The 27,383-nt window shown below is 41.7% G+C and overlaps 1 protein-coding gene across 3 annotated transcripts in view; it reads right to left on the bottom strand.

Annotated features, from left to right (window-relative positions):
- DCBLD1 (discoidin, CUB and LCCL domain containing 1) overlaps positions 1-27,383 on the bottom strand; it is a 77,541-nt gene that overhangs the window by 34,422 nt on the left and 15,736 nt on the right. For 2 of the 3 annotated variants that reach the window (XM_034765804.1, XM_034765803.1), the window contains exon 2: positions 12,300-12,512. In XM_034765804.1, the coding sequence (XP_034621695.1) occupies positions 12,300-12,512 (213 nt within the window). Of the gene's footprint in view, positions 1-12,299; positions 12,513-27,383 lie in introns of those variants that run through there. The other variant, XM_034765805.1, reaches the window with a different exon arrangement.

The following is a 27,383-nucleotide window of genomic DNA, read 5'->3' on the forward strand; positions in this document are numbered from 1 at the left end:
AAAAAAAAAAGGATTGTTACAAGCTGGGAAAACAAGTCAGCGTGACAATTATTTTAGTCTTCCCTGGACCAGTGGTCCACATAGTTAATTTTGTTTTTACATCGGCAGCTAACTACTAGAAACATCAGTAGCTATTATTTAAAAGGTCATTTTTCTTTTACGAGGCTCTCATCCTGCAGTAAGCTTCATGCAGGTAATGTCTGTCGAGAGCCCCATTGAATTAAGGGTCTGCTCTCGGAGTGTTCATTGCAAGAGCAGGGCCTTATTCTTAATTTCTTGATGTTTTAGTCCACCTCGCTCTGTGATTAAATGTGCCTTTGGCTTTAAAGCTGTGCCTCTGAGAAAAGGATATGTCTTGCTTCTCTGGTAGGCAGCATGTGCATGACTATGTTAATATTTAAATGACTGGCTGAGAAAGGTAAGCGGTTTTAGTGAAACTGAAGTCAGACTAGCTTTGTCATCTGATGATTAATAAAATTAATTTTAAACCATTCTAGTGCCCACATGCACAGTTGTCAGAGATTTTTGCTCTAGTGGTATCCATAGGGTCGGCTGTGGCACCCCCTTGAGTGCTGTGTTCATGCACTGGTATATTAGATGCCGCTGACCCTATGTCCTCTCAGTTCCTACTTGCCAACAACTCTTGACAGAGGGGCAGGAGGGCGGGTAATGTAATGGACATGAGCAACACATCTCGAAGAACAACACTTATGAAAAGGCAGGTAACCGGTTTTTCTTCTTCGAGTGCTTGCACATGTCAATTCCAGTCTAGGTGACTCACAAGCAGTATCCTCGGAGGTGGGCTGAGTTCACAGTCTAGCGGCTTGCAGCACTGCTCTACCGAACCCAGCATTGTCCCGGGCCTGCTGGGTAAGTGCATAATGGGACAAACGTGTGAATGGATGACCAGATGGCCGCCCTACAGATGTCCTGGATAGGCACGTGGGCTAGAAAGCTGCTGAAGAGGCTTACACCCTGGTTGAGTGGGCGGTGACAATCGCCGGATGGGGCACCTTTGCCTGATCGTAGCAGCAGCAAATGCAGGCAGTGATCCAAGAAGAAATCCTCTGAGCAGACACTGGATGACCTTTCATTCTGTTGGCCACCGCAACGAACAATTGCGTCGACTTGCAGAATGGCTTGGTCCTTTCAGTGTAGAAGGCTAGTGCCCATCTGACGTCTAGGGAATGCAACATACGCTCCTCCTCCTCTGACTTATGTGGCTGGGGGGGGGGGGGGGGGGGGAGAAAGACAGGTAAATAAATATCCTGGCCTGTATGAAACCGTGAGACTACCTTGGGCAGGAAAGCTGGGTGTGGCCACAGCTGGACCGTGTCTTTGTAAAAGACCATATAGGGCGGTTCCAAGGTAGTGCCCTAATCTCAGAGATGCGACAGGAGGATGTTATTGCAACCAGACCTTCCAGGAAAGAAGGAGAGAACAGGGAGCCAGAGATTCGAAAGGGGGTGCCGCGAGCAGCGACTGCACAAGGTTCAGGTACCATGGAGGAACGGGGTCCCTGACGTGCGGGTAGAGACACTCAAGGCCCTTGAGGAGCCTGGCAGTCATGTCCTAGGCAAAAACTGTCATACCCTCAAGTGGCAGATAAAAGGCTGAGATAGAAGAAAGGGACCTGCAAGGTGTAGCCAAAAGATATTATGTCGGGCACCCAACGGTCCGAGGTCAGTTGCGACCAGGCCGACTGGGGGTGCAGGCGGTTGAGAAAAGAGCAGGGGGGTGGATCCTGGGAAGTGACTGGGGCACCATCCTCGGGCACATCCTCAAAATGCCCACTTCTGGCTTCCTTGGCATCTGGAAGAAACAGGCTGAACACAGGAACGGGAAGATGAAGGGTGAAACCATTTTAAATCCTTTGTCTCTGCCCTTCTTCCTGTAGGAGCTGGACCGAGGGACACCCCATGACCTCGACGGAGGTGGTGGGGGACGGAATGGCTTTCTAGCCTGCTGAGGGATGTGTAGGCCCAGGAGTCTTTAAGGCTGTGGAGCCGTGCATCGGTCAGCTCCGAAAAGAGCCCTGCTCCCACAAACAGGAGGTCCTGGAGGGTAGTCTGCATCTCCTGGGACAGCCTGGAGGACTGTAACCAAGAGCTGCGCCTCATGACCATTGCAGAGGCGACTACCCTGGCCACCGAGTCCGTAGTGTCCCAGGCTATCTGGAGGGCATCTCTCGCCATCGCTTTGCCCTCTTCCACCAAGATGGCGAAAGAGGTCGTTGGATTCCTCTGCTAGCTCTTTGACCTCCAAGTTCAGATTGGCAACCACCCTTTAGAACAGGACTGGATGGTCCTTGAAGTCATCGGGAGGGGCTGCTCATTTGCGAGAGGCCTGTCACCACTTCATCTGGAGACGACGAAGACGACTGCACCGCAGGGGGAGGGGCTGCTTTCCCATGCTCATCTGGGGACAGCTCCTTGGGCATCAGGGCCCGCTGTGTCTCCCTGCATCAGATTTGGCACCATGCTCCGACTCTGGTGTCGGCTGTGCCGGGGCAGTTTGTCTGATGGTCCTGAGGTATATATGATACTTTTAAAATGCGTTAGGTTCCTTATACCTGCAGAGCTTACTGGGATTGTAGAGAACTACCAGTAACAACTGAGTGGGAGGGACTTGAGAGAAGTGGCATATTTACAATTAGAATGTTGGTCAGTAGTGATTTAAAAGAATGATTTATTGACCTCTTTAGCATTGGAGAATCAAGAGCCACCAGGTTACAGAAGTGCAGGATTTATTTTACAACTACATTAAGCTTCTTTTAAATGTTCAGCCATTTAAAAAGTGAGATTGTAAATATCAAAGTACAATGGTTTCATACCCAGCTTTATTAAAGCTCAAGAAAAGCACTGAGGATGAAGAGTATTAAAATGTCCATTTTTTAATGGCGTTGAAAGGCAGGGTTTAGTAGTTCACCATAAGCAATTTTCAGTTTATATATACTTTTCAAGAATTATTAAAACCAAAATGATCTATGTTAGTCTATAAAATCTGTCGCGTGCTACAAATTTAAATATTACTTATATTTAGGGTTTTTGTTGTTTAACTCTAGAGTCACAGACTTATTAAAGGAGAAACAGGAAAAAAAAAATAAAAAAAAAATAAAAAAAAAAATCAATCACATAATATAAATCCTCAAACCCACTCATTTATATAGAACAGTAGTTTCCTTTAGGCTATGGAACATCAATAGTTCAAAAATGAACTGGTGCATTCCCTGCTTTAGTACTTTAGTCCCAACAAAAGATAATAATTATGGAGTCTGAATCATGATTTACTTATAAGGTTAACGTATGAGGGACATACATATATGGGGGCAGTTATCGTTTTTGCCATTGGGGAATTGTAGTTGTACTAAGGGGAAATTTACCTGGAAGCCTTAGATGTATTTTGTAAAATACTTTGTTTCTGACGGATTCTCTACACTATATACCCGCTCTTCCAATTTTTGTAGTATCCAGGTGTTCTACTCTGTTGATTAAAAGAAATAATTTAATAAACTTCTCTTTGGGGCTTGTCATCTTATTATTGCATGCATCATGAAAACACACTAGCTTTGCTCACCAGAACCGTGGACCATATTTTGTACATTCAGACTTCCTTCATATGTTAAGTATCAGTATTCATATGTTGGCATTTTTAGTGCATATCAAAGCTTGTTGGATTCTCTGTTTTAAATGTTCAACAATTACAAAAATGACATTTTAAAATATTGGTCTTAAATTACTCTTATTAAATGTGTTTTCACTATTTACAGAATCACTGATTATTATACATGCAAAAAAAGAAATCCCTGAAGCCAACATCTTATATACTTGGAAGGAAGGAAACATCGCCTAGGGGTAGAAGTACATGATGGGGAGGGATGCAGAGAAGAGACCTGGACTCAGGGCTCAGAAACAGCTGATACTTGATTTAAAGCTAAGTACCAGTGTAACAAGACATTGCCCATCCTGGGCTCTTGGAGTGGGATGGGAGGTGCAGCACTTTCAGAAACACACAAGTGACTCAGAACTGGAGAACAAGTAACCTTGAAAGTCAGGGAGACTTACAATCTTTTGGGGCCTACTTAATTATTCTTAATATATGGGATTGGCAATACTGGATTTTTCAAAATTTCTTAAGTGCCTTTGGAGCGTAAGTCTCACCAACTTTCGTAGGAACAGGTGAATTACCATACTGAATCAGACCCTAAGTCCATCTAGTCCAGCATCTTTTCTCCAACAGTGGCCAGCCCCAGATATCTCAGAGGACAGTTTTAGAAGCTCACAACATGCAGATGACTTTCAAAAGCATTTATGCTCCTAAATTACTTAGGAGCTTTAGAAAATCCAGTACTGCCAATCCCAATGACTCAAAAACAACAAGACAGACCCTGAAAAATCATGAGACTAAAAACAACCCCCCCATACATTATTACATTCTGGTTTAGTTTTATTTTCCCTTTCCACCCCTCCAAGCCTTTAAGCTTGAAAATATGTTGCTTTTCTTCCTAACCATTAGAACTAGATACTGCCATTAAAAAAAAAAAAAAATAGTAAACAAATTCTCATATTCACTTGACTCTAGGAGCCCAGGCATTAAGGAAAAAAAAAACAATTATCATGAGCCTCATGATAAAAACAAAAACAAAAACAAAAAAACAAGAGTTGGGAACACACTCTCACCCTACTCAATTAAGAAAAATCTCAGCAATAATTACAAAAGCAATAAGTTCTTTGGAGGCAGCAACTGCCTTTTTGTTAGATTTGTACACAGATTAGGCCCTTTGGTTTTACCATAAAATAAATAATATTAACATGACCACCTATGTATGATAGAGTCTCCAATTACTATTTCTCAAATACAATAGAATTCCATACACTTTTTGCTCAAATTTCCATTAAAAAAGAAATACTTATTTTAGGGCAGAAACCAAGCATGGAAAATTTCAGCCTGAAATGTGAAAGTTTCAAAATGTTAAATATGAGTTTTGAATGAAAACCCAAAGAAAGGCTTAAGCTACAGACTACAGAAGTGCTGCTATTTCTGCTATAATATTCTATCAACAGAATGCCTTGTTTTTATCCATAAAAATGAAGAAAAAAAAAGTCAAAGAACTGACTTATTTTGGAATCTATTGTAATGGTCTAAAGCAAGACCCTTTATTGGCAAAAAACATCACCTTTTATCTGTATATTATATAGAAAGTTGGTGCTGTACCTGCAATACCTTGCACCATTGAAAATAAGGATATTTTGAGCCATATTACCTACATTAATGGAAATGTTCTGATTCAAACATAGGGAAAAAAGGGGGGGGAAGGGGCTTTGCACTTACTCTAAGGGTTTGTCTACATACAAGTTGCCCCAGTTTAAGTAAAGGTGTGATTTTATACCAATTTAACCAGGTGCAAACATTTGTGTAGACACCTGTATACTTGAGTTTGTACCCATAACTTTACTGATGCAAGCCTCACGAATATAAGCCAGATTTAAATTGATTTAAGAGCGTCCACACGGAGAGTTTCACTGTTTTAACCAAATAGATATAAAATCAAACTTTTAGTTAAACTGGTGCAACTCTATTTAGCACAGGGTTAACCCTCTTTATTCCTTTCTGAATATCTTTTAAAAGTACAAGTAGTAAGATAAGCATTCAAAAAAAACACAACAACCAAACACACAAACAAAAAAACCACACAAACTTAACGATTCAATGAGCTGTGCACACTGTAAACACCAAAAATGGTGCCTACAAAACTCACAGCACGCTTACTCAGGTACAGGGTGGATAAAAATCAATGATTAAAAAAAAAAAAAAAAAAAATCAGATTTTTTTTTAAATTGGATTTTTTTGATAAAATGCTTTTTGAGGAAAAAAATTAAAACTATCTTTAGATAGGTTAAGACACATTATAGCTCAAAAGATATCTCATAATGTAATAGGGATTATAAATTCTAATTCTAAATAGAAGACAATATATTCCTGTAATGTTTAAGAAAAGTTTTGTAAATAAATTCCAATAGTCCATGGATTAGGGACCCAATCTTACGGGGCTCCAGTATAGATTATTTAGGTTAATCTTTCTGTCTACCCAATGGGACTCAGTGCGCAGTCTAGAAGATACCATCAGAGATGCTTAGTTTTGCCTTCTCAGACTGTGGATATGTCTCTCCAGGGACAACATGCTTGTTAACATTAAAAATATAAATATAAATAGAGGTGAGAAATAATAGACCTCAACTCTATTGTCCCTCTGCAAATTTGTGTACATAGAGTCAATCCCTTACCTCTCTCTACAAGTACAAAGTTTCAAAAAGTTCAATGAATAGAAGCTTGGTGGGGGAGGAATAGATCTGGACAAGGAGAAGAAGTCTGGAGATAAACGTGAGAAAGGAGGAACAGGCAGTAGAAACAAAAGTGTTGCCCGAATAAAACATCATCATGAGAAGTGTTCCTTCTCCGGAGGAAACTGCGCTGAAGAGGATGAAAGGAACATACAGGATCTTCAGGTTGATAAACTTTTTTATTTCATACTTCTTTCTTAAGGACTGCCTATCTTCCTTCTGGACTATTCTTGAATTCTCATGTTTGAGCAAAAAAATATAGTTGTTACTATACAGTACTATCATTTTAGATGCAGTTGTGATCAAAAATAAATAGCTGAAATAGGCAGATCTTCCTGTTACAATTTCACATTTAAAGTAGTACTGAGTGTCAGTGAATGCAATGAGATACTAAATAATAATTAAATTATTGCATTGACTTATTTTGTTAAGGAGAATCCATCCTCAACATACAGGATTCTGAAGACTATCTACCTTCAAGATCACCATCATTTTCTATAGTTTCAGAGTTATCTGCCAATGATAGTGTTTCAGTCACATCATGTATGTCACATAGCCACAGTATATCACCTGTAGCAAAAAGGAAAAAAAAAAAAAAAAAAAATCTTCATCATCCAGAAACAACCATAGAAAAGTTTGTGATAAGAATCAGCAGATTACAAAAAGAGGTAATTGATGAAAAAATTGCCTGTTTTTTTATGCAACAAACTCTCCTTTCCATACAATTGAGAGCCCGCACTTCATTAACATGGTTCGGTCAGTAACACCAGGATACAGTCCACCCAACAGAGCAGATGTCCTAGGCAAATTGATAGATAAAGTGTGTCAACGAGAAATTGGGCAGCGTGCAAAAGGTCTAGAGCAGAGGTGGGCAAACTACGGCCTGCAGGCCACATCCGGCCTGCGGGACTCTCCTGCCCGGCCCCTGAGCTCCTGGGTCAGGAGATTAGCCCCTGCCCCCTTCCCTGCTGTTCCCCATCTCCTGCAGCCTCAGCTCACTGCACCGTTGGCGCAATGCTCTGGGCAGCGGGGCTGCTAGCTCTTGCTGGGCAGTGCAGCTGCGGAGCCGTGGCCTGACCTGGTGCTCTGTGCTGCGTGGTGGTGTGGCTGGCTCCAGCTGGGCGGCATGGCTGCCTGTCCTGGTGCTCTGGACTGCGCAGCTGTAGCACCGCCAGCCACCAGTGCTCTAGGCAGCGTGGTAAGAGGGCAAGGAGCAGGGGGGGTTGGATAGAGGGCAGGGAAGTTTGGGGTGGTGGTCAGGGGGCGGGGGTGTGGATAGGAGTTGGGGCAGTCAGAGGGCAGGGATCAGGGGGATTGAATGGGGGCAGGGGTCCCGGGGAAGAGAGGGGGGGTGGATGGGGTGGCGGGGGCAGTCAGAGGTAGGGTTTCCGGGGGTGGTCAGGGAGAACAGGTGGTTGGATGGGGCAGAGGTCCCGGGGGAGGGGAGGGGCAGTCAGGAATGAGAGAAGGGGTTGGATGGGATGGCAGGGGGCAGTCAGGGGCGGAGGGTCCGGGGCAGTCAGGGAGGGGTGGATGGGGTAGGAGTCCCAGGGGGGCCATCAGGGGGCAAGAAGCAGGGGGGTGGGGTCGAATAAGGGGCGGGGGCCAGGCCATGTCTGGCTGTTTGGGGAGGCACAGCCTCCCTAACCGGCCCTCCATACAATTTCGGAAACCCAGTGTGGCCCTCAGGCCAAAAAGTTTGCCCGCCCCTGGTCTAGAAGGTGAAATTGTTAACCTGAGTCTTGATGGGTGGAGCAATGTCCACAATGATCCTGTTGTATGTGCTTGTGTGACAACAGAAGAAGGGAATGTCTTCCTTACAGAAACAATTGATACATCAGGAAATGAACACACAGCAGAATACTTACAAGAAGTAGCCGTAAAAGCTGTAACAAACTGTCAAAACAAATTCAAATGTCTAGGACACAGCTTGGTCACAGACAATGCTGCAAATGTATCCAAGATAAGAAGAAATTATTTAGAAGAGAATCCCAAGCTAACAACATACGGTTGCAGTGCTCATTTGATGCATCTCCTATCCAAAGACTTCAATGTTCCAGAAATAAAGGCTAATGCTGTTGAAATTGAAAATTACTTCCGTAACAACCACTTTGTAGCAGCTGCTCTGAAAAAAGTGGGAGGAACCAAGCTAACTCTCCCACAAAATGTGCGATGGCTCTCAGTAGTGGATTGTTTGAGCACTGTATCAAAAACTAGCCTAATCTGATGACAGTTTGTGAATAAAATCGTGAAGAAAAAAAAAAATAGATGGCACTGTCACAGCTAAAGTTCTCAACATTGGGTTTAAGAGAAATGTTGAACACATGCTAAGTACCCTGAAGCCTATTTCTGTAGCCTTGAACAAAATGCAGGGAAATAGCTGTTTTATTGCTGACGCTGTTGAAAATTGGAAGGAATTGAGTGAGACCTTAAAAAAGGAAATATGCAATGACAGAATTAAATTACAAGCATTAACAAAAAACTGAATGGGACAAGCACTATCTCCAACTCATTTTCTTGCAATTATTCTCAATACTTGGTACCAGGGTCAATCCTTAACTGCTGAAGAAGAGGAGTTGGCTATGACATGGACATCCAGCAATCATCCCTCCATAATGCCAACTATAATAAATTTCAGCGCTAAGGATGAACCATTCAAGTAATATATGTTTGCTGATGTTTTAAACAAAGTTACACCAGTGAACTGGTGGAAGTCACTTAAGCACTTGGATTCAGATACTGTTGAAGTGATAATCTCATTTTTAACAGCAGTAGCTTCTTCTACCAGTGTAGCAAGAATATTTTCTTCCTTTGGACTAATTCATTCCAAATTGAGAAATCGTTTGGGACCTGAAAAAGCAGGAAAGCTTGTTTTTCTTTTCCAGAGTATGAACAAACAGGAAAATGAAGGTGAAGACGACTGAGTTAGCTGCAGAAGCCAATATTTTAAGTTTCTCACGTTGACCTGGCTGACATAGTTGATTTAATTTTTGTTTGCCCCCCCCCCAAAAAAAAAAAAAAAAAAGTCATTTAACTATTTTAGATCAAACAATTTTAACAAAAACAAACCTGATTTTAAAAAACTAATGTTTAACTAAATTCAAAAATTCATACGTTTTGTTAAAATATTATGTTTGCTGTTGAAGAAAAAAAATCCAGAATACATAACATTGTTGTTTTAGTTAAATAAAACAATTTAAATGTATGTCTGGTGATGTTTTCCTTCTAATACAGCATGGCAAGAAAATCCTCCAAATATTAATCACTAACCTGTTGAACTGGAGATATTTATGAAGTCATTGGGCGGTAAACTATCTACTTAAAATTACTTTGGTACATGAAATAACCATTCATTTTCTGATATAGCTGTAAAACTAATCTGAAAAGTTTTCAAAATAAATAACTTTAAAAATGTATAGTTTACACCTTCTAAAAATGAAACCTACATCTGTCTCTGAGTTGTGAAGAATATGTATTAAGGTTATAACAACCAACAAGAATTTACTTTTATGTAGAAATCCATGATTAAATTGAGTCTTCCCCACAAGTGATTTAAATCAAATCCACCCTGCTCAGATATGAGTGAAAGCTGCTGACTGTGCAGCTGGTTACTGAGAATGTAAATTATATGAGCAATTATGTAATTAGAAAAAGGATGTGGGAATAGTTAAAGTTACTATATGGTAATTTATTGCATAATGCTCAACTCTTCTGTGTCCATGGACTGAAAAACTCTGCAAAACTGAGCCTCCTGGAGTCATGTTTTTGGCTGATGCTTCCCCCCCCCCCTCTTTTCTTTTCTTTATTTTTTAGGGGGGGGGAGGGGGAGGGCAGAGGCACAGGAGGTTAGAACTTTATCCAGTATTTAAATCTTATTCTCCACCTCTAAAATATGTACATATTCCCCCCCCCTTTCTCATTATAATCTTTTGATTATAAGTAAAGGCTATACCAAAGAAAAATTATTCAGAAATACAATAATCAAATAGCTGGATGTATGTTACTGGTAACCAAGTTACAGGTGATTTTGTTTTAAAGTGTATTTTAGATAAAAAGGGGGAAATTAATCAGATTAATATTTTTAAAGAAGGGACGATATTTGAGTAAGGGAGTTTGGTGCTCCTATGTCAGGAATAGCTGGGAGCCAGACTCCATCCCCATTACAGCCTCCTTTCATCTCATGTGAGGGGAGGGCGGTGGGATGGCTGAGACATGGTTAGAGATTATGTGGAAATGATTAAGGAACAATGATGACCTGCCCTGTACAATTTGTTGCTGGGTACTCCCAGATACTTTAAGTGAATAAAATTGCAGAAATAACCTGATCAACCCTTCCCACCATCACATCATAAATATTTTCACAGTGTCTCATGATCAGCATTTATGCAAGTGTTGGATATGAACATATCACTCTTGACACTTCGGGAAGACTTTCTATTTTAAAAAACAATAACTCATCCATGAAGGGCGATAATTATCTTTATCTCCATTTGTGATAAATCTTATTGCACCAGATGAATTATAGCTCTATCACACACATGAATGAAAGGCAATCATCATTCTTTACTCTCAAGATATCTTGTGAATCTATAACTCCAGAGATTCACACACTTCACTGAGACAAGCACCACGCTAGGTTCACCTTGAAAAACAGCAACCATTCCAAGTAGAATTTATCTAACTCTCCCTCTCCCTTCTACTCCAATGGTTTTCAACCTTTTTTCATTTGTGGACCCCTAAAAAAATTTTAAATGGAGGCGCAGACCCCTTTGGAAATCTTAAACATCGTCTGCAGACCCCCCCCAAGGGTCCATGGATCACAGGTTGAAAACCACTGCTCTACTCCAAACCATCAGTAATTTCTAATGTTGCACATACTGGTGAGGAAACAGTACAGATAATTCTTCAACCAACAATCCTTATTTTATGTAAAATTTTATCTAATAATAAGAGCTTATATGTGTAGTATCTGTTCATTCTAGTTACACACACCTTCATCGGAATAAAAAGCAGTGACTTTTGTAAGTGGTCACACTGACATGAAAGGTAATTTACCTCCTACAGGATGAACGGGTGCAAAGGTTCAACATCAACTACAGTTTTGAAAAGTTGATATGGGGGAGGCATGGGGTATCCTCAGAGAGGATCCTAGCTCTTCTGAATAAGCAGTTTTAATGTATCCTGAATAGATACGTAACAACTTAACTTCTAGTCCAGTTATTTTACCTCAGTGAAAGCTGGCCGAGCATTTGCCATTTCTGCTTTCATGAAAGTTTGGGTACTAAAGCTTACGAGGTAGCAAAATCTATTGTTAATTAAGGTTTGTTCCAGTCCTAACTCCTTCTCTAGTTCAGTCTTTCCTTCCTAAGTCCCCTGCCAACTGCAGGCTCCCCTGGGCGCCTTCTCCTAGCTTCAGGCTTTCCTTTACCACAATGCAGTAAAAATGTACCCTACCTAGCCACAGGTATGAGAGCCTTTGAGACTTATTGCAGAGCGATCAGTTACAATTGGTATCTCAGTTCTGTTTAGTGACGTAGCGAAGCATTTCATTTTAATTGTATTGCTGCTATACACAACAAGGGTGTAGCAGAGAAATAGCAGAGACTGATCAGTTAGCATTTGCAATGCCTAACCCTTTATGCTTTCAATATAAAGTTCATAGTTTTTACCCCAAATATGTGAAATTTATCAATTGTCAGTGAACATGCTAGTACTTGTTGCACATTCACTTTGGCCAGGCAGTTGTATAGTATGTACAGAATGGTCATATTTCTATGTTTCTTACAATATGTGAGACACAACCACTTTACATGCTAGAGAACAGAATACTCTAGTATGCAGGAAGATTTTTCTGATAAGGAAACAAGGTAACAATTCCCATACTTTTTCTCTGATCACAATCAATTAAAACCCACAATCTTTTAACAATTTATGATCTTACCCATTTTTCATACATACCATGTATTGTTGAAGAGCTAAGAATGGTAAGGTAGTTAGATTCACATTTTGGGGATTCAATATCTAAGTCTCCAATTTTTAAGATCAGTCGTTTTCCCTGAGGTATTTGAATTTTCTTTTCACAAACTGTGTAGTTGGGATAAGTCCCAGGATAGTTCTTGGATGCCAGAGTGCCACTGTCTTGATACACCACCATGTGTCCACATCCATCCCCTGTTTGCAGTGGAAGAGGTGAGAGAGAAAAAAAGAAAAAACAACATATATAAGGCTTCAATAGTTACTCACCAATTTCAAAAATAAAGCATTTTATTTTGTATTACTCCTCCTCAGCTTAGTCACCATTATAACAGAAGTCCTTGTAAATTTAAAATTGATGGAGTCACAGCATCTTTCTTTTAAAACAAGAAGCGGGTATGGGGGAGAATGTGATTGCTGGGTATCAAGATACCAAGATCTGTAGAAACTACTGTTTCAAGTTTGAAGGAATCACATACAGATGAATTTATTCTGATTTTCTATTTTAAGGCCAAATCCTGCTGAGAATGCGAGCACATAATGTAGCATCTGGCTATCATGATTTCGCCAACAATATTTTTCTCCCAGTTACCACTGCACATTTCAGAGAAATACAATACACAGTATTGCTGGGGGAGAAGAAAGTTGGACTGTATGTGAAAGCACAGAGAATTTAACCCCACACTACACCATCACTATTATAGTCAAGTTTATTCTCTTCTCTCCTCTTACCCAATGTGCACACAGAAAACACACACCCTGAGTGGGCAATGGAGCAAAGGCACTACAGGATGGTTTAGAGCAACTGATGGTGCACAACTGTCAGTTACAGCATTAGGTATGACAACTGGAAAGTTCAAATGAAAATTCAAGCCACCTCTGTTAGAATGGGCAGGACAGAGATTGAATAGAGGAAGCATTAGTTGAAAGAAAAGAAGCATCGGTATAGAAAAGAGACTCCGATTACTAAGGAAGCAATACACTGTGTGAATAAGAGTAAGTGTACCGGTAGTTTGAAGTTTATATTTTTAAAAGCCTTAAGCACCCTCTGGGTTTCACAGTGAAATCAGTGGACCTTCTTGAGTAAGTAAAGTTACTCACATGCCTAAGGGCTTGCAGGGTCAGGTCCTCAGATTTTAAGCTCTTGGGGGCACAGATTGTCACAAAAGATAAAGACTAAGTTCCTCCTCTATCTTGGTGGGTCCTGCGCTTATTGGCAGATTTTCTTGCCTCAGAGATTCACCATGTGGGTTGGGGAACAGCCCAGAGACTTTCCCCTCTGGGAGAACCCACAGTCCAGGTCAATTGGGAGGTTTGGGGGGAACCCGGGCCCGTCTTCTACTCCGGGTTCCAGCCCAGGGCCCTGTGGACTGCAGCTGTCTATAGTGCCTCCTGTAACAGCTGCATGACAGCTACAACTCCCTGGGCTACTTCCCCATGACCTCCTCCAAACACCTTCCTTATTCTCACCACAAGACCTTCCTCCTGGTGTCTGATAACACTTGCGCTCCTCAATCCTCCAGCAGCACACCCTCTCACTCTCAGCTCCTTGCGCCTCTTGCTCCCAGCTCCTCACACTCCCCCCACAACTGAAGTGAGCTCCTTTTTAAAACCCAGGTGCCCTGATTAGCCTGCCTTAATTGATTCTAGAAGCTTCTTCTTAATTGGCTCCAGGTGTCCTAATTAGCCTGCCTGCCTTAACTGGTTCTAGCAGGTTCCTGATTACTCTAGTGCAGCCCCTGCTCTGGTCACTCAGGGAACAGAAAACTACCCATCCAGTGCCAGTATATTTGCCCTCTACCCGACTCCTGTACCCCGCTGATCTGGGTCTGTCACACTTTGTATCTAGTACAGTATTTTTCACATTATCAGTGCTAAAATGACGACTACTACTATCACTGTTAACAAACAAACAATAATTATTCAGAATGGCTGGGGATTCTCACACTGTAATTATCCAGAAGTTTAAATTGGGTTACTTTGGTCAAACAGTCATGCCCCTTTGTTTTAAACTACTAGAGAAAAATACTTAACTCATTTGGGTGAAATGGTAAATAAAAATGAAGCGCTGGTGAAGGTGTGATATGTTGGCAACAAAAAAGGTGATATAATTTGCAAAGACAAGCTCCAACCTGTCAAACTTTTACACAATACTGTATAATTACAGTGTCATCATTCAATGCATCACACACACACTGTTCACAGAAAGCAGCACTTATTTTAAAGCTTTATTATCATTACTAGCTTGTGTTGTTTGGAAAAAGATGAACAGAAAATGAAAATTCAGACTCCTACCACTATAAAACCAAATTCCATTAAAATGCAATTCTAATCCCTACTGTTCACACTATTGGAAAAAACGCACACTAAAAAGTCCCTTTGTTATCGTGGCTCTATTGACTTTTGATGTTACAGGCAAATGGTAAGGATAAACAACAATTGAGGTTTTTGAGCAGGTTGTTGCCGTTAGTGGTGCTACCCCTGCCTAGCAATAATAAATATAGCTATCACTCGGTAGCAACATCTATTGGTAAGCACAGCCTTGTCTAGAAGCAGAAGTTGCACTGATGTAGAATTTATTAGTACAATCAAAAAAGCTATTTTGGAAGAGAACATTCACACTATATGTCATTTAGAACAGTCATATTACAATGCTTGTGTCCACACAGCAGCACACTGTTACGGATAAAGGTGCGATGCACTGTGGGTAGATATCCCAGTGTCCTCCATTACAGGTACCAAGATATAGTTAAATATTGACTTGAACCTGGCTTCATGCACATAAATCCATTGGCAGAATCAGATGATTGGTATGCAGCTAGTCCTCAGTGAGGTGTATTGCCATTATCAGATTTGAAATAATTTGGTTTTAATTAGATTTTACCATTTAAATTCATTTCATATGTGTGCAAAAATAATCACTTAATGTTAAACCCATGTATTTCTATAGATCATGTGCTTAAGGTTATCTTAGTGTTCAATACACATGCCAGTGCACCTAAAGAATGTCAATATACCCCAGAGCCAGGAATTGTCAAAATTCCATTGGTTTAGTTAGTGGAGATTTTAAGTTCTGACTGCTGAAAAGCTCTGGGATTCTGTTTCCCTTTTCTTTGTTTCTTTAAAAATAAAAAATAAAACAAAACAAAAATTGAGGAAATTAAATGCAAAAAATTGAACAAATACAACTTAATGTTGTGGAGCACAAATCACTAAAACTCAAGAAACATAAAAGGTCCCAATAACATCAAATTGCTGTTGGCTCTACTGGGTTACATTCTGATCTGTGTTATACTGCAGTAAATCAGAGGGCCTCTGTGGTGAAAAATGCACTAGGCAATCTGAGGAGAAGGAAAACATACCACAGCGATGCAAGGTATTGGCAACTCCACTTTACCTTTGGCTCTAGAACCAACAGAACTCAGAAAGCAAGGGCCAGGGGACAATGGGACTTCACCAATTCATTAAATCTCCTAGACAGTTTCTCTTCACAGGACTTGTCATGGTTACTGGACTAGCTGCACCTCTGACCTCTTTCTTGTGTATTTGAATCCACCCTTTCAGGTCTCTGGCTTCATGTCTTGACCTATCCTGGGTGAAATTCCACAATTTTCTCTCTCTCTCTCTCTCTCTCTCTCTGAGTGGGCTCTGGGCTACAGTTCCTGGTGTATCAACTGTGCTTATCCGCAAGTCTAACTGAGTTCAGCCCCCATGGTCCTTTTCTTTGGGAGTCTGGGACAAATGGTTTAGATCATGCTCAGACAGCTATCTTAAACTATTGTTTATTTTCACAGTAGGAACAAACATTTAGAGAAAAAGGATTTTAAAAACAAGAGTCTACCCATGTCTATCTTACTTATATGGTTATCATACCCTGACGGTAAACTAAGCAGGCCTAATGTCTTCGGAGATGCTCATTGTTGGACAGTGAATGGGATGGCCTGTGCTCTGGGGTGGCACCAAGCAGTCTCTTTGTCAGGTGCTTGGCTGGCAGGCTCTTGTTCATGTTTTCAGCGTCTAACTGATCACCATATGTGCAGTTGGGAAACAATTTTCCCCCAGGTCCGACTGGCAGCAACCTTGTTTTTTCCCCCACCTTCCTCTGTGGCGTGTGGGTGCAGGTCACTTGCCAAAATTAACTGGGTGTCTCTCACTTAATCATTTCTATGCCATTGCAGGAGCTTCTGCCACTGGTGCATCTTGGTCCTGCTTATTCTCTGCCTGTAGCAGTCTAGTCTCTCGTGGGCTGCAATACTTGGATTCAGTTGTGGTGGTGGTGAAAATCTTGAAAATGTGACAAAGAGCACCTGAAATACTCAGAAACCAGAAGACAGAGAACCTAAAACTAGAGCTGGTCAAAAATTGGGGGTTTCTGCACAAAGTTTACACAAAAACAACGAAATGTTGTACTTGTATAAGTTGTAAAATTTTGATCTTCAGTGGAAATATTTCAGCAAAACACCAAAATCTGCTTTGGAAATGCTGCTTCTTTGCTCACGGGAGTTGTAGTTGGTGTCTCTTGCTCACAATCTCCTCTGTAAGCCAGGCTCCCTGCTTGGACTGCATTTCCTGTAGTGTTCATGGTCTCCCCTCTTGGAGAGGAAAGGCAACTCATCATGGGAGACCCTGGCCCTATGGCGTTATGGGAGATATCCATCTGGGAAGCCCATTGGAGGAGAATAGGGATATGATGCAACCAAACTACAACTCCCATGAAGTTCCACAGCAGCAAAATATTTAAGCTTTTGGGCATTGGGTTTTTTTTAAAATGAAAATTTGACATTTTCTGTGGAAAGTAGATACAGTCTGAAAAAAAATGTTTTTCAAAGGGAAATTGTTTTTTCAAGAAGTTTTGATGAAAATTTGAGTAGCCCCACACAAACCATTTTATTTAAATCTCATGATTGTCATTGCTAACCATCATGCAAAATGGGCCATTACTTTGACAGAACCTTGCATTCCCATGCTGCCAACTATTACAACCTGGCCCAGTACTATTCTATGGTCACCAGCCTGTTGTGAGATGACTCAGTCATTGGCTCCCATATACTTCCAAGCTATCTGGGTCTGGGGAGAGTCCAGCACTGGTTCTAGCTCTTCATCTGAGCCCTTCTTTGAGATATGGGGTGCCACAACCATCTGCCCTTGACTCTAAAATCAGCATCCTAGACCACCTGAGCCTCCCAGTCACTTACTTGCTCCTCTGGAGCTCTACCTAGGCTGAGGACACTCTGGCCTTCTAGTTTAACCCCTTTATGGAAAACAAGGCAGGAAAGCAAGGTGCGCAGGCTTAGTGAAGCAATTTCTTTACCACAGAAATTTCATTAGTAAAACCATTTGTTACATGTCTTTGAAAATAACAAGAGTCCTGAGTCACAGTCTGAGCTCACTCCTTTCTGCGAGTTCAAGGTTTGTCAGTGTTTCAGGCTGGGAAGAGTCCTTTTCTGTATCTCTGGGGGCAGCAGGGAAGACCCACAAAACCCAGAAAAAATAAGCAGAAGGCGGGGTTCGTGTCAAAAAACACCATTACGGGTCTCAAAAAAAAAAAAAAAAAAAAGGGAGGGGGGTGCCCACGAGAGAATTGGAAAAACCTGTGGGCCACAACTGCCTAAAAACACCAGCCCAACTGCCCCTAAACGAGCCAAAATTGCTTGTTTTGAGCAGACTGGTGATGATGGATTGTCCTGCTCAGAGCAGTGCCACACTCTTAAGGAGAGTCTCTGTCTCTTTGTCATGTGCTCCACTGAGACGTTCCAGCTTCATCCCTCAAGCATGCATGCTCCCACCCCCTGCATGCCCAGGTCAAAAAAACATTATTCCATGTGGATGGGCTCGTAGCTGAAAGCCATTCAAAGTTGATAGCTTCTCAAGGATGGTCCTTCAATGAAGTCGTAAGCACCTCCCTTAACCAGGGCACTGTCTGAAATGCAATGCAATGTTCTGGCCACACATAATACAAAATGTAGTTCATAAATCGATAGAAACATATTCCACTCTGGCACACTAACTTCATACAATAGTGGAAAAAAATAATATAGCCAGAATTTGCTTCCCTTGAAGACCTTGTCTGCACATTAATCCTGCGGGACAAAATTCATGTTCCCCACAGATTTTTTTTCTCCACAGAAAATACATTCTGCTGGAGAGGCACTGCAATTATGCCTTTCGCCAACCAGGGGCTGCTGTAGTGCCAGAACAGAGGGCAGCCAGCTCACCAGCCAATAGAGGAGGAGAGGCTGCATTCATCACAGCATCCTGCCCTCAATGTCAGGCGAGGAGGCAGTGGATTGGAGGGAGGAGTAGAGACAGAGCTGGGCATATGGGGCTGTGGGGGGGGGGGAAGTCGTCACAGACCTGGGGGGGGTCAGAAGGGCTAGTGGGGGGCACAGACTGGGGAGGGCGCTGAATGGGAGTGGGTGTGCGTGGCCGCATGGTGATGAGGGGAGGTGGCTGAGAGGGGGTGCAGGGACACATGGGGAGGGGGCAGATGTGCCTGACTGAATGGGAGAGGCTAAGGGTCAGCTAGGATCTGCATGGAGGGGGAGGACTTCCAACTCCCTAACAATCCCTCTCCCCACCCCAAAACCTGTCCTTCTCTTACCCACACACAACCCCATCCAAGTTCACTCCCAGGCTCCTTCTCAGCAATTACTTCCCTCTCCCTCAGCTCCTCCATTACCCTGACTCCCCCAAACCCTTGCACTGCTTCTGAGGCATGCTGGAAATACATTTCCATATTGTAGTTTAAATGAATTATTAGTCAAAGTTCTGTATTAATATGCCTAGTAAGCAAACTATTTGTCAAAAACATTTCCTGAATCTTCTTTTTTTTTGGTCTGCATTGTTACAGACATACTTGTTGACATTTTGAAATAAATTACCAAAACAATTGAAGCCAGTGTGATTATATTGGGTTATTTTGACAAAATATACAGAATTTTAAAATATTGTGCGCAGAATTTTTATATTTTTTGATGCAGAATTCCCCAAGGAGTAGCACATGCAAAATAAATATATCTACTTCAGCAACGGCCAGCAACAGTGCAACTGCACCCATGAAAGCATCTGCATAAGCACTAGCACACCCTTGGTTCAGCTGTCTGCAACCACCATGTCAAAGCAGGTTTTCATGACAAAGTGATAGAAATGCTCAAGTTCTGTCTTCACCGGTAGCTTAGTGATTGTGCAACTGTACTGTTGCTGAAATATGACTTTTCTGGTGTCACACAGGTAGAGGAGTGATCTCTGAGGGATCCAGGATCTAAACTGTTTAAAATTTTATAGAATGCACCACAACCTAACCTTCTCATTACCTCCTAATGACCTCATATACATATTGAAAAGGAAGGGTAACAATAGAGCCCAAGATACCACTGAACACTACATTTGCTCACAACCAGACTCCATTACATCATTTGGCACTACAAAACTGGAGTCCTGCTGAGGGCCTGCTGTCCAGGGAGTTGGGATGAGATCACTCATTTACAAAAAGGCAGCGTTTGGAAAACTCAAACAGTTGGTGCTGGACCTTCAGCTGGTGCAAACTCACCTACCTCCACTGACTTTGATGGAATGCCATTTACACCAGGTGAGGATCTGGCCCAGGGAGTCCAATATGTGGAAAAAAAGTGTATAAATTTGTAATGCATGATCTGCCCAATGACAGAAATCCAGCTCTACAGTCTTCATGGTAGCATGGCTCCAACCTCCTTCACAAAATCCGAGAGTTTCACTGCTGATCTTGTTTTTTTTTATTAAAAATGTTCCTAACTAAAAAATGAAAATTAAGGCAAGTATAATATCATTAGCGAGAGCATCAGGTAAGTGATTAATGACCTCTAAATTAGTATAATTTCATAGATCCTCTTTTAAAAGGGGAAGCCTCTGCTTTGCGACATGCTGTGAAAGGAAAAATAAATTGCTTGTAATGTATTTTCTTTGAATTGTATCCACACATATTTGGCTGTATTCGGTTCTCAGGAAACATGTTAACCCACATGCTCCAACAGCTCCTCACAGCAATCACTTAGCTGCCAAAGCAAAGAACAGGCAGCAGCTTGGTGGAGGAGAAACAAAGGATCATTGTAGTGTATTGTTTTGTCAGACCAAACTGTTTACTTACTGATATATCAAAAGGAAGAAATAGGAACAGGAAGTCAAACAAACTAGTACTTTTCCCCTTTTCTCAGACATTATTTACTATAACCTCCCTCTTTGAGTAGTAAGGAGAAAGCAGCAAGTGATCCTAAATTAGTTCCACAGCAGAAGCACAATAAATCACCAATTTTTACCAAGAGTCTAGCTGAAATAGTCTTTCAAACCAGTCTGAAGCTTATTTAAATAGACCCACTGTAGCACCATGACATTCACATTTTAGGTATCTGTTACAGGCTTAGCTTTCTTTTCCATTCCATCTCACAAACAGAGCTCAGTAGATGCCCCAATTAGAACAACTCCTGATGGGCCATATATGAAGTCATCAAGGTAAACTTGGCCATCACTACCAAGTAGCTAAGAAAGACAGTCTACCACTTTTAATCTCCCCATTTAGTAAAATAAAGACATGCTCTGTATTCCCAAGATTCCCTTGATGCTCTCCATGGATTATTTTAAAATTCAACAGTTTAAAAAATTATCTCTATACCCATACACACAAAAGTCTCAATTTCTCCAGTGACCTAAACAACATTGTTTTTGTCAGCTTGCCATGGACATCTGCAGAGCCTCCACCATGCCAAAAATCCCCTCTCCTGTGAAAAAGCCCTGGGATAGAGGTAAAAACTACAGTGATAAAGTTTTTATTTACTTAGATTTCCCCTTCTAAAACTTTAAAAAAAAAGCAGTAAGTTTTTTAAGGATTAAATTGTCCCACTTATAAGAAATTACATTTCTTTAAAGTGGAAAGGGAGTGGAGAACAGGGGATTAACTTTACACCTGGTGTTCAGATGTGCAGTTTTAAAAAGCCTTACGATTCATCTTATTTACACTAACTCATATTCAAATCTGAAGTCCTAACATTATAACCCATGGGATTTTGTACCCATAACAGATTTGGAGTGAATGACCCTTAGTCAAAAACTATATGGACAGGAAGTGTCACTTCCACATACACATGCTAAGGACATTCTCTATTTGCAGGCATCCTCCTGCCCACTTAGAAAGGGGAGAATGCCACCAGTGGCACTGTCTCCAGCTGACCAGCTTCATTTATGTATGGAAATCAAGAAGTGAAACAATTCAGGTCACAGCAGAAGCCTGGCAGCTAGGGGAATGTCAGCCAGCCGAGCCAGGAGCTATCCATGCAGACAGCTTTTGCCCCTGTGAATCATTCCCGCGGGCGTGAGAATCCTCACCCCAAGCCTCAGCTTGCTTTAAGGCACAACTTATAAAAGACACCTCAAGGGGCACCTCCAAGTTCCCCTGCTCTTCTTCCAGGGGATGCTCACAGGTCTGCCTTTGCTCTTCAAAGTCACCATCTAGGCCAACATCCTCTATAAAAGAAAAACACTAAGGGAAAAGTGTTTTTTTTATTCATTGTCCCCAGGGCTAACAGTTACAACCAAATTTATTATTAGAAAGATGCCACTTTTAACACTGGTATTTGTCCTATACGTACTGCAGTCATGAGCTTGTGAGACAAAACTTGTGTCTGACATCAAGTGAACTCTCTTTTTAAATCACTACAACAGAAGCAATTTCATTTTATTATAAAATTATTATTTTCCTGCTGAGAAAGCAGCTTTTATTAGCACTTTGATTTTACAAATACAACATAAACCTTGTTGTTATAACATAAATCAGACAGTTACAATGATTAAGACAAGGTCTTATCTGGTACTTCAGTCAAATAGGCAACAACCTTATAAGAAAAGGTGAATACGTGCCATTTTAAGTTAGTTGTGACAACAGAGAACACATTCCCTTTGTCAAAGCAAGTTACACAATCCCCTATGCAAGATCCCAAAGACATGCCTCACCAACTGACTCAGGATAAAACTAATAGAATCACGACAAGAGCAATAGCTGCCATTAGCCACCCCAGACACAAATTCCTGTTTCTCCTTTCCCTGGGTCAGTGTATCATGGAGCAGTCAGTCCTCTTCAGGCTAATTACAGTCATCCTGCGACAGTAATAAATGCTTCCCTGCATACTGCAGTTTAAATGGAAAGCTGAATGGTTCAAATGCAAAGATGGTCAAAGCTGTAAGACAGGTTTCTGAATTGGAGGATTGTGGGCAAACTGGAAACACCCTTCTTCAGTATTTGTACGATAGCTTTCGTGGCACCCATTGTTGTGGGATCTTAAAGGAATATGAGACATTCCCTCTTATGGCTATCATGGCTATGTCTGGGAGCTATTGGATGTTGCAGACATTTTTAATTAAAAAAAATTAAAGTAGAGCATCAATGACTACTCCTAGAGCATCAAAATCAACATTGTAGTGCTTCATATGAAATGCACATTTCTTAAAGCTTTCACTTGCCCACTCTTTTCTGCTTTGATAGGAGATAGTATGAGAAACTTGAAGCCAAAAGGAATTTGCAAATGCTGTGAAAGGGGTAACAAATAGAATGGAATGTTTCATGCAACTTTCTCTGTGGTATTGCTACTGTGATTCTATAGATTTCCTTTTATTTTTTCTGAATTTATTGGCCATCAATGTTACCAACTGACCTCTTGTTTTCGTGTTACGGAACACGGCATATAGGAAAGTCTGAGCAGTTCTCGCTTTACTCTTCTTGAGTTTGGATACACCTGAGTTAAGTCATAATTCTTTATTTTATTTTTACAAGAAAACATAGGGACTTAATTTTCAGAAGTCACCAGGGGTCTGATTTTCACAGTGTGGGTGCTCAGCACTTTCTGAAAATCAGGGTCCTTTAAAGTCTCTTAAATTTTGTAACCAAAAACCTGTCCCACCCAAAATTACTGGTCACCTTTGAAAAATTAATCGATTTTTAAAGACAGAAGGGGCCATTATCATCATCTAGCCTCACTCAGTGATTTCTGCATCAAGCTTCTAACATCTGGTTGGAGCTATAGCAGTGGTCTCCAACCTTTTTAAGCACAAGATCACTTTCTGAATTTAAGTGCAACACAGGATCTACCCCGCCCCTTCCCCGAGGTCCTGCCCCCCCTCACTCCATCCTCCCACCTCCATCGCTCGCTCTCCCCTATCCTCACTCACTTTCACTATGCTAGGGGCAGGGTGTTGGGGTGTGGGCTCTGGACTGGGGCCGAGGGGTTCAGAGTGTGGAAGGAGGCTCCGGGCTGAGCCTGGGGCAGGGGTGCAGGAGGGGGTGAAGCGTGCAAGCTTTGGGAGGAAATTTGGGTGCAGGAGGGAGTTCGGGGTGCAAGGGGTGCAAGGGGTTTGGTGCTGGCTCTGGGGGGGGGCTCAGAGATGGGGCAGGGGTTTGGGGTGCAGGAGGCAGTTTGGGGTGCTGGCTCCAGGAGGGGGCTAAGGCCTGGGGCAGAGGACTAGGGTGTGGGAGAGGTGCGGGCTCCCACTGGGCAGCGCTTACCTTATGCGGCTCCCAGTGGGCAGTGCAGCAGGGCTAAGGCAGACTCTTTGCCTGCCCCGTGACACTCCCGAAAGCTGCTGGCATGTCCCTGCAGGCCCTGGGGGAGGGAAAATTGCTCCGCACACTGCCCCTCCCTGTAGGCACCGCCCCTGCAGCTCCCATTGACCGCAGTTCCCCCACAGCTCCCATTGGCCAAGAACGGGGCAGTGCCTACAGGCAGGAGCAGTGCATGGAGACCCCGCCCCTCCCCTATGCAGGGATGTGCTGGCCACTTCCGGGAGCTGCGTGGGGCCAGGGCACGCGGGGAGCCTGCCTTAGCTCTGCTGTGCCGCTGGACTTTTAGCGGCCGGAGACTACGATCGACTGGCAGAGGTTCCGCGATTGGCCAGCCGATCGCGATCTACTGATTGGTGACCACTGAACTACAGGGTACCTTTTAGAAAAATATCCAGCCTGGTTTTAAAGAATTCAAGTGACAGAAAATCCACCTTGTGCCTAGGTAAACTGTTCCAATGGTTAATTATCCACACCGCTAAAACACTTGTACTTTATTTCTAGTCTGAATTTGTCTCCCACAATCCTGCCTGGAAATTAAAGTAAAATACCCTGGTGGAAAAAAAATTCCAAAATCAGCATACCCACCCATACACTCACATTGGCCTTTTTAAGATGACATGAAAGTTGATCAGAAGTCTGAGCAGCAAGAAAGTCTTTCTAAGACAGACACCCATAATGGAAAAGGGGGAAAAAGAAAATGGCCAGTGGAAGTAAAGAGGGCAAATCAGAACCCGGAAGCATAACAAACTTTAATAAACACAGAACTGGTAGGTAAGGTCCTATGGAAAGAAAACCTAAGGGATAAAGGAGTTCAGGAGAGCTGACAGTTTCCCAAAGGGACAATACTAAAGGCACAACGGCAAAGCATTCTGATGCAAAGGAAAGATAGCAAAAGGCCAACATAGCTCCACCTGCAGCTCTTTAATGACCTGAAAATCAAAAAGGAATCCAACAAAAAGTTGAAACATAGACAGTTTGCTAAGGATGAATACAACAGAACAGTGCAAGCATGCAGAGACAAAATCAGAAAGGTTAAGGCACAAAATGAGTTACGCTTGACAAGGGACATAAAGGGCAATAGGAAGAGGTTCTGTAAATACATTAGGAGCAAGAGAAAGGTGAAGGAAAATGCAGCCGGGAAGGAGAGCTAATAATTGATGACAGGTGTTTAATGCCTATTTCGTTTCAGTCTTCACTAAAAAGGGTAATTGCGACCAGATGCTTAAACAAAATTAACAACAAGGGGGAAGGAGCACAATCCAGAATAGAGAAAAAACAGGTTAAAGAATATTCAGGTAAGTTAGATGTATTCAAGTCAGCAGGACCTGATGAAATTCACCCGAGGGTACTCAAGGAAATAGGTGAAGCAAATCTTAAAACAGTTTGCAATTAACTTCGAGAATTCATGAAGGACAGGTGAAGTCCCAGAGGACTGGAGAAGGGCAAAATCCTATCTTTAAAAAGTACCTATCTTTAAAAAGGAGAATAAATAGTTCCTGGGGAATTATAGACAAGTCAGCCTAACTTCGATACCTTGAAAGATACTGTAACAAATTTTTATACAATCAATAAGCACCTAGAAGATAAATAGAATAATTAATAGACAACATGGATTTGTCAAGAACAAATCATGCCAGATCAACAAATCTTGCCTAGTTTTCTTCTTTGACAGGGTTACTGGCATAGTGGATGGGAGGAGGCAGTAGACTTAACATATCTTGATTTTAATAATGCTTTTGACACCAACCCACATGACATTCTCATAAGCAAACTAGGGAAACACTGTCTCAATCAGATCACTATAAGATAGGTGCATAACTGCTTGAAAGACCATACTCAATTATCAATGGTTTGCTGTCAAACTGGGACGACACATGCAACGGGGTCCTGCGGGGACCTGTCCTGGTTCTGGTACTATTCAACACATTTTCATTAATAACCTGGATAATGGAAAAAAGAAGAACAGGAGTACTTGTGGCACCTTAGAGACTAACAAATTTGTTAGTCTCTAAGGTGCCACAAGTACTCCTCTTCTTCTTTTTGCGGATACAGACTAACACGGCTGTTACTCTGAAACCTGGCAAAATAAGCCAGCACCTGTATGCAAATGCAAACAGTGAAAGAGGTTTTTTGTTTCTGCCCTGATTCTTCAGACTTGATTTCTTCAGCATATCATTCTAGCATATAATAATAATTAATAATAAATATTTCACCTTTGTCTGTTTTTTCTATTTATTGTTCAAGTTCTTCAGGGCAGGGACTGTCTCTTACTATCTCTTTGTACAGTACCCAGCATAATGAGGTGCCTATCTGTTAGGGCCTGTAGATGCTACTGTAATACAAATAAATAATTATAATGCTAGCGACTTAATGATAAAAATGCATTTAAAAAAGCAACATCATCCTAGTGAAAGATTATGTCTTGTCCACCATAGGTACACAAGTAGGTGAGACATCCCAATTAGCTCTTGCACTTACAGCAGCCCTGACCTCTTAAAAGCGTGTGCAGAGAGAGCCATGCTATGGGCATATCCCTCTCTGTGCTGTGCTGCAAAGCTGGCCTTACATTGGAGGGGAGTGTACTCTGCACCCTTTCAAAAGCTGCAGCAGTGGCTACACTTCCTAAAACTCCCTCAGATCTGCATATCCCATATACAGTGCCTCTGAAAACTACAAATGGGAGAGTTTTGCCCCTCTGAACTGGCCCCAGAGTGAGGCCATGCTTTAAAGGCACAAGAAAGCCCTACATGCATTTCTTTTTTATTTTAACCTTGCATTTTTGTGAAAATATTCGTTTTAATTAATGATAAAGGTATATTATTTTTAAACAATTTGTTCTTGATTTTGTTAGATTTGATTGTAGTGGATGACATGCCACTTAACTCTAAATACCTCAATGCAAACACCCCTGGAAGCTAACAAGTTAGTTATGAAGCTGAAATAAGAACTTAATGGTAGTTTGCTGAAATACTGGCAAACATTGGGGTTAATAAAAATACAGCTTTCTTTCCATTCCACTCCCCCCTCCCTGCCCCCAAGGATGTGAATGCAGAGGCTGAGCTATCTCTAATGGAGAGAAAAGAGAATGCTACATTAAAATACCGTGTATATAGGCACTACAGAATCTCCAAAGTGACATAAGTGAGATAGCAAGTGGAGATGGTTTGACGAAAGAGAGAAAAATACAAACACATACTTCAGAAGTAATTGGTGTTTGGTTCATGAAAACTGATAACATTTCTATGTATTTTTCCCCTTGTGTATTCTTTTATTATTTTTTGTTTTACTCAGTCTCCTATTTCACCTGGCACTGGGTACGTGTTCATAGTATAATAAAACTTATGTTTCTAGTTCCACAGATTGCTCTAGACTGCTTAATGGCAATGCTTGAAGGTAGATGAATGTAGGTTGGAAGGGTTAAATTTGTATTGGTAAATGGTGATGTCACCACACACACACACACACACACACACACACACACACACACA

This window comes from Trachemys scripta, chromosome 3 (genome assembly GCF_013100865.1).
Source record: "Trachemys scripta elegans isolate TJP31775 chromosome 3, CAS_Tse_1.0, whole genome shotgun sequence".
In the NCBI taxonomy this organism is placed as follows: Eukaryota; Metazoa; Chordata; order Testudines; family Emydidae; genus Trachemys; species Trachemys scripta.